At 46.7% G+C, this 13,699-nt stretch overlaps 1 protein-coding gene and 1 long non-coding RNA gene across 4 annotated transcripts in view; one reads left to right on the forward strand and one right to left on the reverse strand.

Moving 5' to 3' along the window:
- LOC112547465 (uncharacterized) overlaps positions 1-13,699 on the forward strand; it is a 116,363-nt gene that overhangs the window by 17,935 nt on the left and 84,729 nt on the right. The gene's annotated exons all lie outside the window — the stretch shown is intronic.
- BFSP2 (beaded filament structural protein 2) overlaps positions 1-13,699 on the reverse strand; it is a 45,648-nt gene that overhangs the window by 10,471 nt on the left and 21,478 nt on the right. For both annotated transcript variants that reach the window (XM_006133140.4, XM_075921908.1), the window contains exons 3-4: positions 9,421-9,577; positions 4,791-4,952 (exon numbers count right to left, since the gene is read on the reverse strand). In XM_006133140.4, the coding sequence (XP_006133202.1) occupies positions 4,791-4,952; positions 9,421-9,577 (319 nt within the window). The remainder of the gene's footprint in view (positions 1-4,790; positions 4,953-9,420; positions 9,578-13,699) is intronic.

The raw sequence follows: 13,699 nt of genomic DNA on the forward strand, positions 1-13,699 counted from the left end.
AGGCCCTAATAGACTCGGGGTGTAGCCAGACGTTGGTTCAGGCGAGCCTGGTGGCGGATCCCGAGCCTGCTGGGGGTCCCATCCTGCTGCAGTGTGTACATGGGGACATAAGATCATACCCGACTGCCTGGGTACGAATAACCGATGACTGTGGGGAACAGATTTGCAGAGTGGGGTTGGCCCCCCGATTAGCATACCCAGTGATATTGGGGCGAGATTGGCCTGGTCTCCGCAGGATAATCCGAGCCTGGGCCCAGGAGGACCCACCAGCAAGGGGAAGGAGGCCCCGGGCGGGGCCGATAGCAGCTCAGGGGGATAAACCGGAGCCCAACAGAGCACCAGTAGAGGAAGCAGGGACGCCACGTCCGGCGAGAACCCCACGGCGGCCTGCAGAGGAGGAGGAGACGGCGTGGCTGGGAGGTAGCAATGATTTTGTACGGGACCAGCGGGAGGACCCAACACTCAGCCGCGCCTGGGAACAGGTCCAGGAGACGCGGGACGAGGAACCGGGGACCACGCCGAGGCAGCAGGGCCCCAGGTTTGAGGTACACAACGACCGGCTCTACCGGGTGGTCCGGGAGCCGCAGACCGAGGAAGAACTGGCGCAGCTCCTGGTCCCCACCAAGTATAGAAAGGGGGTGTTGCAGCTGGGTCATGCGAATCCTTGGGCCGGACATCTGGGTCGGGAGAAGACACTACAGCGAGTGGCCCGGAGGTTTTTCTGGCCGGGGATCCATCGGGAGGTGCGCGAGTTCTGTGAGTCCTGCCCCGAGTGTCAGCACACCAACCCGAAGGGGGTCCCTAAAGCCCCCCTGGTGTCCCTGCCGGTGGTAGGCACCCCCTTTGAACGCATTGGGTTGGACCTGGTGGGGCCCCTCGAGAAAGCTAGCTCAGGGTGCCAGTACATCTTGGTAATAGTGGATTATGCGACCCGGTACCCCGAGGCTGTGCCACTGAGAAATACAACGGCCGCTACTATAGCGGCAGAACTTATTAAGGTGTTTTCCAGAGTAGGGATACCTAAAGAGGTATTGACGGACCAGGGCACAAATGTAACATTGAAATTAATGGCAGAGCTATGCCGCCTGTTAAATATCCGAGCCCTGCGGACAACGGTGTATCACCCACAAACGGATGGCTTGGTGGAGCGATTCAATCAGACATTGAAGTCAATGCTTCGTAAGTTTGTGGAGGAAGACCCCCGGGGCTGGGACAAAGTTCTCCCGGCCTTACTCTTCGCCATACGGGAAGTGCCGCAAGCCTCAACAGGCTTCTCGCCCTTTGAGCTCCTTTATGGGCGGCAACCCCGGGGAATACTCGACCTCCTGAGGGAAGATTGGGAGGCGCAAGAATCCCGAGTGTTGGGCACCGTCCCCTACGTGTTACAGCTCAGGGAACGACTCCAGAGATTAGGAGAGTTTGCACGAACCAATCTTTTGCAGGCGCAGGAGACCCAAGCTCGGTACTACAACCGAGGGACAAAACTGCGGACGTTTGAGCCCGGGGAGAGGGTGCTCCTGCTGTTACCATCCCACGAGTCAAAGTTACTCGCCAAATGGCAAGGCCCCTTCGAAGTGGTGCGCAAAGTGGGGCCCGTAGATTATGAGGTGAGACTGGCGGGGAGGAAGAAAGGCCTGCAGGTTTACCACGTGAACTTGCTAAAAAAATGGAGACCGCAGGAAGGACTCTTGATTGATCCCTGCCCCCCGAAGGATGACCTGGGACCGGTGGCTGCGGAGCTAGGCACGGAACAGCCTGTCACCATGGGAGAGGAACTGACCCCAGCCCAAAAAGAGGAACTGTTCGGGTTAGTCCAGAAGTACACCCATGTCCTATCCAGCCAGCCAGGTCGCACGAACATGATGAGCCATCACATAAGCACCATACCCGGCCAGAAGGTTCGGAACCCGCTACGACCACTACCTAGGAAAATGTGGGATCCGGTGCAGAAGGAACTCCAGGCGATGCTGGAGATGGGGGTCATCGAGGAGTCACGTAGCGAGTGGCGCAGCCCCATAGTGCTGGTCCCAAAACCAGACGGATCTCTGCGTTTTTGTATTGACTTTAGGAAGGTCAACGCTGTGTCGCGGTTTGACGCTTACCCCATGCCACGCGTGGACGAGTTACTGGAGAGGCTGGGGAAAGCTCGGTACCTCTCCACGCTGGACTTAACTAAAGGGTACTGGCAGATCCCATTGACCCCGGCTTCCAAAGAGAAGACCGCGTTTCCAACCCCCTTTGGGCTATACCAATTTGTTACTATGCCCTTCGGCCTGCACGGAGCAGCCGCCACCTTCCAGCGCCTAGTGGACCACCTGTTGCGTCCCCACCAGCTGTACGCCACAGCCTACATAGACGATATAGTGGTCTACAGCCACACGTGGCAGGAGCACCTACAACACCTGGAAGCGGTACTAAACACCCTGGCGGAGGCAAACCTCACAGCAAATCCAGGAAAGTGCCACTTGGGGCGGAGAGAGGTGACCTACCTGGGGTACACCGTGGGGAGAGGGACGTTAAGACCCTTGATTGACAAGGTACAAGCCCTCCAGGAGTGGAAAAGACCAACAACAAAGCGACAGATTCGTCAATTCCTGGGGCTAGCGGGCTATTATCGCCGGTTCGTGCCAGACTTTTCGGCTCTGGCAGCATCACTATCAGATCTAACAAGGAATTCCATGCCAACAAAGGTACAGTGGTCACAGGAGTGCGAGCAAGCTTTCCAAACGCTGAAAGAGAGGTTGACAGGAGCACCCATGTTGTTCCCCCCAGACTTTGCGAAAAGCTTTATCCTTCAAACTGACGCCTCCGAGAGAGGACTAGGGGCCGTACTAGCCCAAGAAATAGAGGGGGAAGAACACCCGGTACTATATATGAGCCGGAAACTTTTCCCAAGGGAGCAGAAGTATTCCACGATCGAAAAGGAAGCGCTGGCCGTGAAATGGGCCGTAGACGCCCTCCGGTACTACCTATTGGGCGGCCACTTCCAACTGATAACGGACCACGCCCCGTTACGATGGCTGCACAGCATGAAAGACACCAACCCCCGGATAATGCGGTGGTACTTGTCGCTGCAGCCTTACGACTTCGAAGTGGCTCACCGTCCAGGTAGGACACACCTGAACGCAGATTTTTTTTCCCGGGTAGAGGAAGAGGAAACCAAATCAAATCAGACCAGAACCAACCCCTTAAGGGGGAAGGCGTGTGACGGGGCAAACAGGCCCCGCACTGCAGGGCTGGGAGTAGCCCAGGCCCAGCTGGCTGAGAGGGCCCCGCCCTTCCGGCCTTGCTGGGCATGCTCCCAGCAGAGGCCAGGTATAAAGGCAGAGGGAGCCCAGCAGGCAGGAGGACAGCTGGGGGAAGGAGGAGACCAAGCCAGGCCAGTGTGTGGGCAGCCGCGGGGACTAGAGCCGCTGCCAGTGCTGGACCCAGACACCAAAGAAGCAGACCCCGACTCCAGGAGACCGGAACCTGCCCACAACCCCAGCAGGTACTGCCTCGGAGGCCAGGGGGCCCCCCGGGAACCAGGGCGTGGTAGGAAGCAGCCCAGGGCAGGGGATACAAAGTTTGGCTCGGCGTGTATCGGCCGGATTCCCCGCCGAGCCGGCAGGAGCCACAGACCCTGCCTAAAAGGGCCCTGGGCTGGGACCCGGTGGAGAGGGAGGGCCCGGGTCCCCCTACCACGCAGGCCCCCCCCTGGATAACCAGGCCTGGGGCCGGAAGAGGCTCCTCAGAGGGACTAGGCCTTGATACCGTATATCCCCTGACAGAGGGGCCTGGACTTTGTGTTGGGACAGTGATACCGTATATCTCCTGACAGAGGGGCCTGGACTTTGTGTTGGGACAGTGATACCGTATATCTCCTGACAGAGGGGCCTGGACTTTGTGTTGGGGCATTAATATTGTATATCCCCTGACAGAGGGGCCTGGACTTTGTGTTGGGACAGTGATACTGTATATCCCCTGATAGAGGGGCCGGGACTTTGTGTTGGGACATTGATGCCGTATATCCCCGGATAGAGGGGCCTGAACTTTTGGGGACTTTGGGGTGCGGTATGGGCCCGAAATGAGACGCGGGTCAGTATAAGGGGTTCAGCAGCCCCGTCAGGGGCGTACCCCCTGAAACCCCGGATAGAGGGGCCTGAACTTTTGGGGACTTTGGGGTGCGGTATGGGCCCGAAATGAGACGCGGGTCAGTATAAGGGGTTCAGCAGCCCCGTCAGGGGCGTACCCCCTGACAAGGAGGAATGAGAACTTTTAATGGTAATATTTTTACTATAGAACTGCAGAATCATAAAAATGTAGGAGTAGAAGGGATCTAAATCGATTATCTATTCCAGTGTGCTGAACTGAGGCAGTGCTTTTTATTTCCAAGTTACTGTTCAGTCTCCCTACCTCTACTGAAATAAACAGCTTTAAAGAGAGATCGAGGAGGTGCTTGTGTCTATATACGAGTAGAGAGAAAAAAATGATGCCTCCTGGAAGTATTTTGGTTGCATTGTACACAAGATGGCTGTGTACAGAGACATGGTAGATGAAGTGGAAGGGTGAAGGGGCAGCAAAATAGACAATTTGAAGCAGGGATGAAGGTAAAGCCAAATATAGGGGACAAGTTTCTTCTCCATACCTATATATGGCTCTTCTGTTTCATGAAATCATGTTGCACAGTTATGGTAATCTCTAGTTGATAGCAGTAAAATACTTTTGTTTGCTAGGATGTTGGGTGCTAGTTAGCATTCCCTGTGAGCTGTGTGCTTGTGCGGCCACTCAGGAGAGATTCAACAGCCTACCTTGGCATGAAGCAAGACACCTGACTCAACATGATTTTTCTCAATATCCTTCTCCCAGTGAATTCTGATTTTTTCCAGTATGTCATCCAGGCCAGTTCCAATAGGAGCTTCCAGTTCTTCGACCTGAGATCCAGCAAGCTGATTGTATGACCTCTTCACATCCTGGAAAAAAATATGAGAAAGGGTCACTTAGCGGTCAGTTCCACTTTTGAGCATACTAAGGAGCACTTACAGAGACAACTGGCTTGTATCAAGTGATGCAAACACATTCACAGATCTGATTCTCCATGACCTTGCACCTTTTGTGGTCATGTACATGTTCGCAAAGTGAATACAATGAAAGGCTGCATCTAGATTGACATGATTTTCTGGAAATGCTTTTAACGGAAAAGTTTTCCGTTAAAAGCATTTTCGGAACAGAGCGTCTAGATTGGCCTGGACGCTTTTCCACAAAAGTACTTTTTGCAGAAAAGCGTTCATACCAATCAAGACGCGCTTTTCCGCAAAAAAGCCCCGATCGCCATTTTCGCAATTGGGGCTTTTTTGCGGAAAACAAATCTGAGCTGTCTACACTGGCCCTTTTGCGCAAAAGTTTTGCGCAAAAGGGACTTTTGCCTGAACAGGAGCAGCATAGTATTTCCACAAGAAGCACTGATTTCTTACAGTAGGAAGTCAGTGCTTTTGCGGAAATTCAAGTGGCCAGTGTAGACAGCTGGCAAGTTTTTCCGGAAAAACTGGCCAGTCTAGACACAGCCTGAGTGTAAAACACTGTCATTCTATTTTTGGCAGTGTTGAACATTTTCATTGCACAGGAGTAAAGGACTGTATAAAGTACAAGTCAGTGGAGAAATCATTGATTAAATTTGTGACTCAACTTCTTGGGGAAAGAATTGTATGTCTCCTGCTCTGTTTTACTCACATTCTGCTGAATACTTCATGTTACAGGAGTCTCTGATGATTATCCACATTTAAGAACATTTTCACTGCAGAGTTGACAAAATACAAAGAAGGTACCTGTCAGGACTGTTCCCCACTCTGGCATTCTGAGTGCAGAAGGTGGGGGCCCACAAGAGACCTTAAATACCTTGCCTCTATAGGCTCTGCTTACAAAAACTTCCCAGTTACAGATTTACTGACTTTGGTGGGGGGAGTAGCTGTCACCACCAAGTGAAACAATCCCCTTTCTTCTTGAACTCAGGAAAAAAGCACTTGGACTTCCTTCCCCAGGGGTACCTTAAGCTCCTCTGCCACAAGAGAGCTTGAAAAAAAGAAACATAAGAAAACAAACTGTGTCTTTGATAGCTGACTTCTCAGGCCAGACAGACACGCACACAGACAGACCTCCTGTTTCTTTCCAGTCCACAAGAATCAAATCATTGCCTTAAAAAGGTGATTTTTATTAACAAAACAAAGAGATAGACTTGATAAAGCATACGTGGTTGCTAGGGGATACAGAGCAACTGAGTAAAACAAAACACAGATAACATCTCTGGATACACTCTTAGGGTATGTCTACACTACCCTGCTAGTTCGAACTAGCGGGGTAATGTAGGCATACCGCACTTGCAAATGAAGCCCGGGATTTGAATTTCCCGGGCTTCATTGGTATAAACTGGGCGCCGCCATTTTTAAATCCCGGCTAGTTCGAACCCCATGCCGCGCGGCTACATGTGGCACGGAGTAGCTAGTTCAGATTAGGCTTCCTAATCCGAACTAGCTGTACTCCTCATTCCACGAGGATTACAGCTAGTTCGGATTAGAAGCCTAATCCGAACTAGCTACTCCATGCTGCGTGTAGCTGCGCGGCACGGGCTTCGAACTAGCCGGGATTTAAAAATGGCGGCGCCATACCCTCAGATAGTGAATGCGGGGGTGGGGGAAGCATTGATTCACACAGAAGTTTAACCAAACAACCAGAACAAAGAAAAATGATTTGATTCCAATTAAATACACATTTTCCCTTTATTTACTCTTAGTCCCTTCCTGGTTCAGTCCACTTCCATGCCCCAAATTTCTTGCAGGTATGGTAGTCCTGTCTGGGTTTAAATCATGCTGTTTCCAACAACTCCTGGCTTAACTCACTCCCACAAAGAAATCAGGCAAGATATCTAATACAATTCAGATTTCAGCACTGTATCCCATTGGTTCATCTGGCCCCCTGCCAACACCCTTGCTAGCTATCTGAGTTTAACCCTTTAGTCATCAATGCTATGGCTACACTATGACTTTAGCTCTTGTGGCAATGCAAATAAAGCGTGAATTAGCATTTTCCCACGCTTCATTTGCATACTCTCTTTCGGTCTGTTTTTGTGCTAGGGGTTTTTGTGCAAAAACAGGCAGTGTGGCCATGGCTGTTTTATGCAAAAAAACCCTTTTTCCATAAGATCCTTATGCTTCTCTGAAACAGGCATAAGGATCTTGTGGAAAAAGGGGTTTTTGCACAAAACGGCCACAACCACACTGCCTGTTTATGCGCAAACACCCCTAGCACAAAAACGGACCAAAAGAGTATGCAAATGAAGCATGGGAAAATGCTAATCTGTGCTTCATTTGCTTTGGCTCTTGCAGCAAATCTTGTAGTGTAGACAAAGCCCAAGTGCCGGCCAGCAGTCCTATCCATCACAGTACCAATGTGGTATTTCTAAAGATAGCTACAGCATGTGACCTGAAAATTAGAGATCTGAAGTGCCTTCCAAAATCTGAGGGAAGAAGTGTGGAACATGTTTTCCAAAGTCTTTAAGAGAGCAACACTGCAATGTGGAAACTACAGAACCCAAGCCACCAAAAACAAAAAACCAAAAAAACCAGCCTTCTGCTGGTGGCATCTGACTTAGATGATGAAAATGAACATCTGTTGGCCTGTGTTGCTGTGAATCATTATCAAGCCGAACTCATCATCAGCATGTCCTCTGGAATGATGGTTGAAGCATGAAGGGACACATGAATCTTTACTATATCTGTCAAATATCTTGCGTATGGTTACAACAGTGCCATGTGAATGCCTGTTCTTGCTTTTAGGTGATAATGTAAACAAGAAGCAACATTAACTCCTTCTCAAACTGTAACCAAACTTGTTTCTCTGAGTGATTGGCTGAACAAGAAGTAGGACAGAGTAGGCTTATAAATCTCCAAAGTTTTGTATTTGTTTTATTCCTGAGTGCAGTTATTTTTGTACATAAGTCTATATTTGTAAGTTCAACTTTCATGATAGAGCCTACGCTGTAGTGTTTGTATTAGGTGAATTGAAAAATACTAGTATTTGCAATGTAAATTGCAAATAAAAAAATAAAATGAGTGCTATATATTTGAAAATGTAGAAAACATCCACAAATAAATGGTATTCTATTCTTGTTTACCAGCATCATTAATTGTGTTGAATTTTTTTCAGTCACTTCACAGACTTGAAATACATATACTGTGTCTCAGCTCAGGGGATCTGCATGCCTCTTATATGTGAGGTTGGGATATGAAAGGAATGAAACTTATTTGTTCACCAGTGCTTCAGGAAACAACTGTTTTAGATGCCTGGTAACAGGCTCATTGTTTATCATTTATTTTCTGCAGGCCAACTCCTTGTGCACATTTACAAAATACTTGAGCAAATATTTCTGAGCCCTGCCACTTAGTCTCATAGGCTTATGGGCACAAAACCAATGAGGTTTGCACATGTAGGGCTGAATTGTAGTTCCTTTTACACCATTCCATTTCCATATATTGCTAGAACAGTGTAGAGCCACTACTCCCTTCCTTGCCATATGTGTGGTAGGAAGGAGGAGGCAAACAGGGACAGTGTAGGTGGAGCCTTAACTTGGCACAGCTGTGCCAGTGTGGATGAAAATCCGGTATAGGGCTGGTTCAGTTTATTTGCCCAGAGGAACAAGGAGAAAGCAGGTACTGAATTCTGACTCTCTTGAGTCACAGTTATTCTCGTAGTAACTGCAATTTGTCTTCTGTCACTGAGGATGTTTGATTGGAGTTAGATGCTGAAGCCTTTACTCGTATGACTAATCCTTGTTAATGCAATTCCTGCTTAAGTCAATGAATGTGAGTAAGGATTGCAATATTGGGCCCTTACGTAGTCTATTTTCTTGTGTCATTTTGACTTGCTTCAATGATTTGTTCCTCAGTACAGAGGGATAAATTGAGTCTTGGGAATGGAGAGGCTTGTTAAGTACAGCACATTTAATATAAAGTAATTTGCGTTATTTTGGAAGTTTGATAGTTTAAAGATTCCATGGGATCAGTTTATCCTCTCAGTCGAATTACATTTTTTTTTTTTTTTTATACTGCTTGTGGATGAAAGGTGAATCAGGCCTCAGAACGTTGAGGACTTACACTCATTGAAGGTCCAGCCTCATAAATCATCGTGTGTGGGGGTTGTGTTGTTTTCACTCCATTTGACACTGAACTATTTATATTTATCAGATGTCAAAAATGTGGAAAGTGTGTGTGGATAACTTTTTTTTTTAATTAAGACTAAAAAGATGTGGGGGTCTACATGCTAAAAAGAAGAGACAGAAAAAGAAATAGGAACAATTTGCAGATAGATGCTGCCATTTATTTCTGAGAGTTTCAGACTGACCTGATTTAGACACACATTATCTATGCATTGCACCCAGCCTTTACTTACTTCTTCATGATTCTTTGATAGCAGACCTAATTCTTCTTTCATGCTTTCTATTTGATGCTCCAGATCCATTTTAGTTAAATTTGCATCATCAATCACTTTATATAAGGAATTGATTTCATCTTCCACTGCCTTTCTGAATGGCTGCTCATTTTCATATCTGCAGAGAGAAACATAAGCATATGTGGGCAAACTTGCATTTTGTAAATGATACTGTGGTAACCCTGGCCCTAGCATCAGCACCTGCTTTAGTTTTAAGTTACTGAGGTACTAATGGGGCCTGCAGCTGTGATGCAGCAGTATGGAATGCTGCCCTGAGCAGGGAATAGCCAGTTTGAAAGTAGCTTGAGCCTGGGGAGGGGATTAGACGACTGAAGGAAAGACAGTTGGAAAATAACTGTTAGAAGGGAGGAAGGAGAAGAATTGTGGTGCTGAGTTTGCAGCTAAATCAGAGCTGAGGTAGGCAAGGAGATGATTAAAAAACAGGAGAATAAAACTAGGGGGAAAGTGAGAAGGAAAGAAAAAGAAAATAGAAAATGTTGCAGGCCAGGAGAAACATAAAAAATAGAACTGGGTAAGTTAGCAGATATTATTAGAAAAGGGAAGTAGAGGGAAATAAAATCTACAGATGTACTGGATTGAGAGTTTCACCAAATATATTTCCTTTCAGTTCTTTTCTCTTGAAAAAGGGAATTGATCAGAAAGTTGTTACATGAAAATAGATTCTGAAAAAAGTAAATGAGAAGCTCAATCACAAAGGACAAAAAGCAAATTAACAGAGTGAACATCTATTGAAGGAATGCAATTCAAAGGCATCTCATGGCCAAGTGAGAGTCACTAAGTGAAGAAACTCTGCTTGTGGGTAATCTTGGTGAACAAAATTACAGCCACAGGAACATGAAATCTAAAGGAACATCCCAAGCTGAGGTGAAGCAAAGGATAACTAAATGGAGTTGGAATTACAACCAAGAAGAGGAAAAATTGATTCCATTCTGAAGAAACCCAGTATATCGTTGAGTAATTTCTTTTGTTCTTGTTAACAAGGATGCATTTGGTATTTACTACACAAATTAAGGAAGAGTTGCGTGTATAAGTTTGCAAGTTAATACATTAATACCTTTTGTAGTGTTGTTATTTTAAGTAATAAGTACTTGGTGATATTCTATATTATTTATATTCCTGCTATAACTTTTGGGTTTTCCTTTATAAAAATCTAAACATTTTAAATTAGTATATTGTGTTGGTTTGCCTCTGCCTCACTTCACAGTTAGTCTAGCCTAGCCTAGCCCACTGCAAATTGGTGTCACAAATAGGATATGAAGAGTCCAGTGCAAGAGGGTAGCCATCTTCAAATAATGTAAGTCTGTTAGGGGATAACTCCAGAGAAAATAGATGGGTGGTGGGAGCCCAATAGCTATTTGCTTCAGCACCACTAACCATCCCATATTTCTCTGTAATGTCTTGGCTGTCTACATTTTCTAGAGACAGTCATGAGAGTAATGCGGTTGCATTTAGAGAATTTAAAACAATGGTACAGTCAGTGTTTACATTGCAGTGAGAAAACTGATTCTGCCTGAGCAATTGGGGGGTACTGCTAAAAGAGACATGAGTACACGGCTGGAAAATGAAAAAGGGACTGAAGGACAACTGAGGTTCAACAAAGACAAGTGTAGAGTCCTGCACTTGGGACGGAAGACTCCCAAGCATTGTTACATGCTGGGGACCAACCAGATAAGTAGTAGTTTTGCAGAAAAGGACCTGGAGGTTACAGTGGATGAGAAGCTGGATATGAGTCAACTGTGTGCCCATGTAGCCAAGAAGGCTAATGGCATATTAAGTTGCATTAAGAGGAGCATTGCCAACAGATCCAGAGATGTCACTATTCCCCTTTATTCGGCTCTGGTGAGGCCACATCTGGAGTATTGAGTCCAGTTCTGGGCCCTCCACTACAAAAAGGATGTGGATGCATTGGAGAGGGTCTAGCAGAGGGCAACCAAAATGATTAGGGGGCTGGAACGTATGACCTATGATGAGTGGCTGAGGGAGTTGAGTCTGTTTAGTATGTAGAAACGAAGAGTGAGGGGGGATTTGATAGCAGCCTTCAACTTCCTGAAGGGAGCTTCCAGAGAGGGTGGAGAAAGGCTGTTCTCATTGGTGACAGATGGCAGAACAAGAAGCAATGGTCTCAAGTTGCGGTGGGAGAGGTCCAGGTTGGATATTAGGAAAAACTATTTCACTAGGAGGGTGGTGAAACACTGGAATGGGTTACCTAGGGATGTAGTGGAGCCTCCATCCCTAGTGGTGTTTAAGTCTCAGCTTGACAAAGCCCTGGCTGGGTTGATTTAGTTGGGATTGGTCCTGCCTAGAGCAGGGGACTGGGCTTGCTGACCTTCTGAGGTCTTTTCCAACTCTATGATTCTATGACAAATAGAAGATTGGACTGTACGTTTGACACTTGTACCTTGGCAGTGTCAGAACGGAAACAGAGGCACTTCCCCAGTGTACAATTGCGACAAGGTCTCAAGGAGTCTACATTAGGATTATAGGAAGTTTGAAAAGCAATAGAAAAGTTACAACTAGGGATGTGAATGTAGAACTGTGTAAACAATTATTCGATGAGCATGGGTTTACTGGTTAATGTTCACGGTTACACACAGGCTCCCGCCTGCTCCTGGGGAGCCGGCTGTCGCCCAATTTTGCTATCTCTGTATCGGAGGCCAGTTCCCTGGGACTGAGGCTGAAGATGGGAGCTGTTATGTGCCTGGAACTGGCATTTTAACATCCTTTGTTAGAAGCTCAAATACTGATGATTATGCTGAAAGATAAATTCATTGAGGGGTTATATGATGGTATGTTATATATGGAGATCATTAAGACAGAATTTGGAAACTTCTGTTCTAGATTTTGAAAGGCTATAAAATTTGAGAAGAAAAAGGATCAGTCAGGGAAGTTATGCTATATCCATAGCATGGATATATACATGCTGTTGCCATACATTCTGAAATGCAAATCCAATATGTGCTGCACACTGGACAAAAGTTGAAGGATAGTAATTCTGGGACGGAAGATACTCTTTGAACAAAATTTAAAGGAGATAGTGATATAGAGAGAAATTCAAGATATGAGACTGGATTTGAAATAGGGATATTAAGTTGTGATCAATTAGCTAATCAAGTAGTCGATGGCATATCTTTGTTCCTGAGGAATCCTGGACCCATACAGGTTTTCTGTAGGCAGCAACTCAGGGTAGTGGAATAGATCAATATGTATGGATGAAAGAAAGAGATTTTAGAATGCCTTCAGGATGTGCAAAACTGATAACCTTTTCTAGTTTCTGATTTAATTGTACCAATTTTTCTAACTGTTAACTTCTGTTGGATTTTGGGTGTGCTATCAGATACATCACATGATAGCCACAGAGAAACATCCTCCAATTAGGCAGAGATTTTGACCAAGTGCTGTAACTTTGTATCGGCCAGTGAAAGAAATGACGATAAAGATGTTGGACACTAATGTAATAAAAGAGTCGTAGTCCATGAGGTGAGTCAGTTATGATAGTTCACAAAAGAGATAGAAGTCTGTGCTTTTGTGAAGGTTCATTGAAAGTTGAGCCAAGTCATCTCTAAGGATGCCTATTCTTTATCTAAAAATTGAAGATTACGTATCAGCATTAAAGTCACCAAGTTTTTTCTCTACAATTGATTTAACTAGTGGCCATGGTAGGAGTGTAAAATGTCAATTATTTGGCTAATCGAATAGCTGATGCAATTTGCATCGACTATTTGATTAGTCGATAAGCTTGCTTCTGCCTTAAGGCTGTTGCTACACTTCAAAGGTGTAAGCTCTACGGGGCCAGCGGGTGACTCAAGCAGTTCCCTGTTGGTCCCATGCTCCTTGTGGTGTTTCAAAGCAGTAGTGCCGCATGGAGCCTGGGGTCGGTGGGGGAGTCCCTAGCTGACCCCGGGCTCCATGTGGCACTGCCATTTTGAAGTGCTGTGTGCAGCCCGGGCCAATTGGGGATTCCTAGCTGGCCTGGGCAGTATGCAACATTTCAAAACAGCAATGCCACGTGGAGCCCAGGGTCTGTCCCCAGGTGCTAAGTAGTGCTGCCGCTTTGAAGCACCCCATCTTCTCCTTCCCCTCCCCCTGCTGCTTCTTTCTGATAGTTGCAGCAAGGGTGCGGAAGCAACTCGCAGAGGCGTAGTGAGAGTATTATGCACCCGGGAGCGAAGGCAAAATTGGCACTCCCCCACTGCCAAATGGTGGAGCCCCAAATCTGGTG

The sequence above is a fragment of the Pelodiscus sinensis genome, chromosome 2 (assembly GCF_049634645.1).
Source record: "Pelodiscus sinensis isolate JC-2024 chromosome 2, ASM4963464v1, whole genome shotgun sequence".
Classification (NCBI taxonomy): domain Eukaryota; kingdom Metazoa; phylum Chordata; order Testudines; family Trionychidae; genus Pelodiscus; species Pelodiscus sinensis.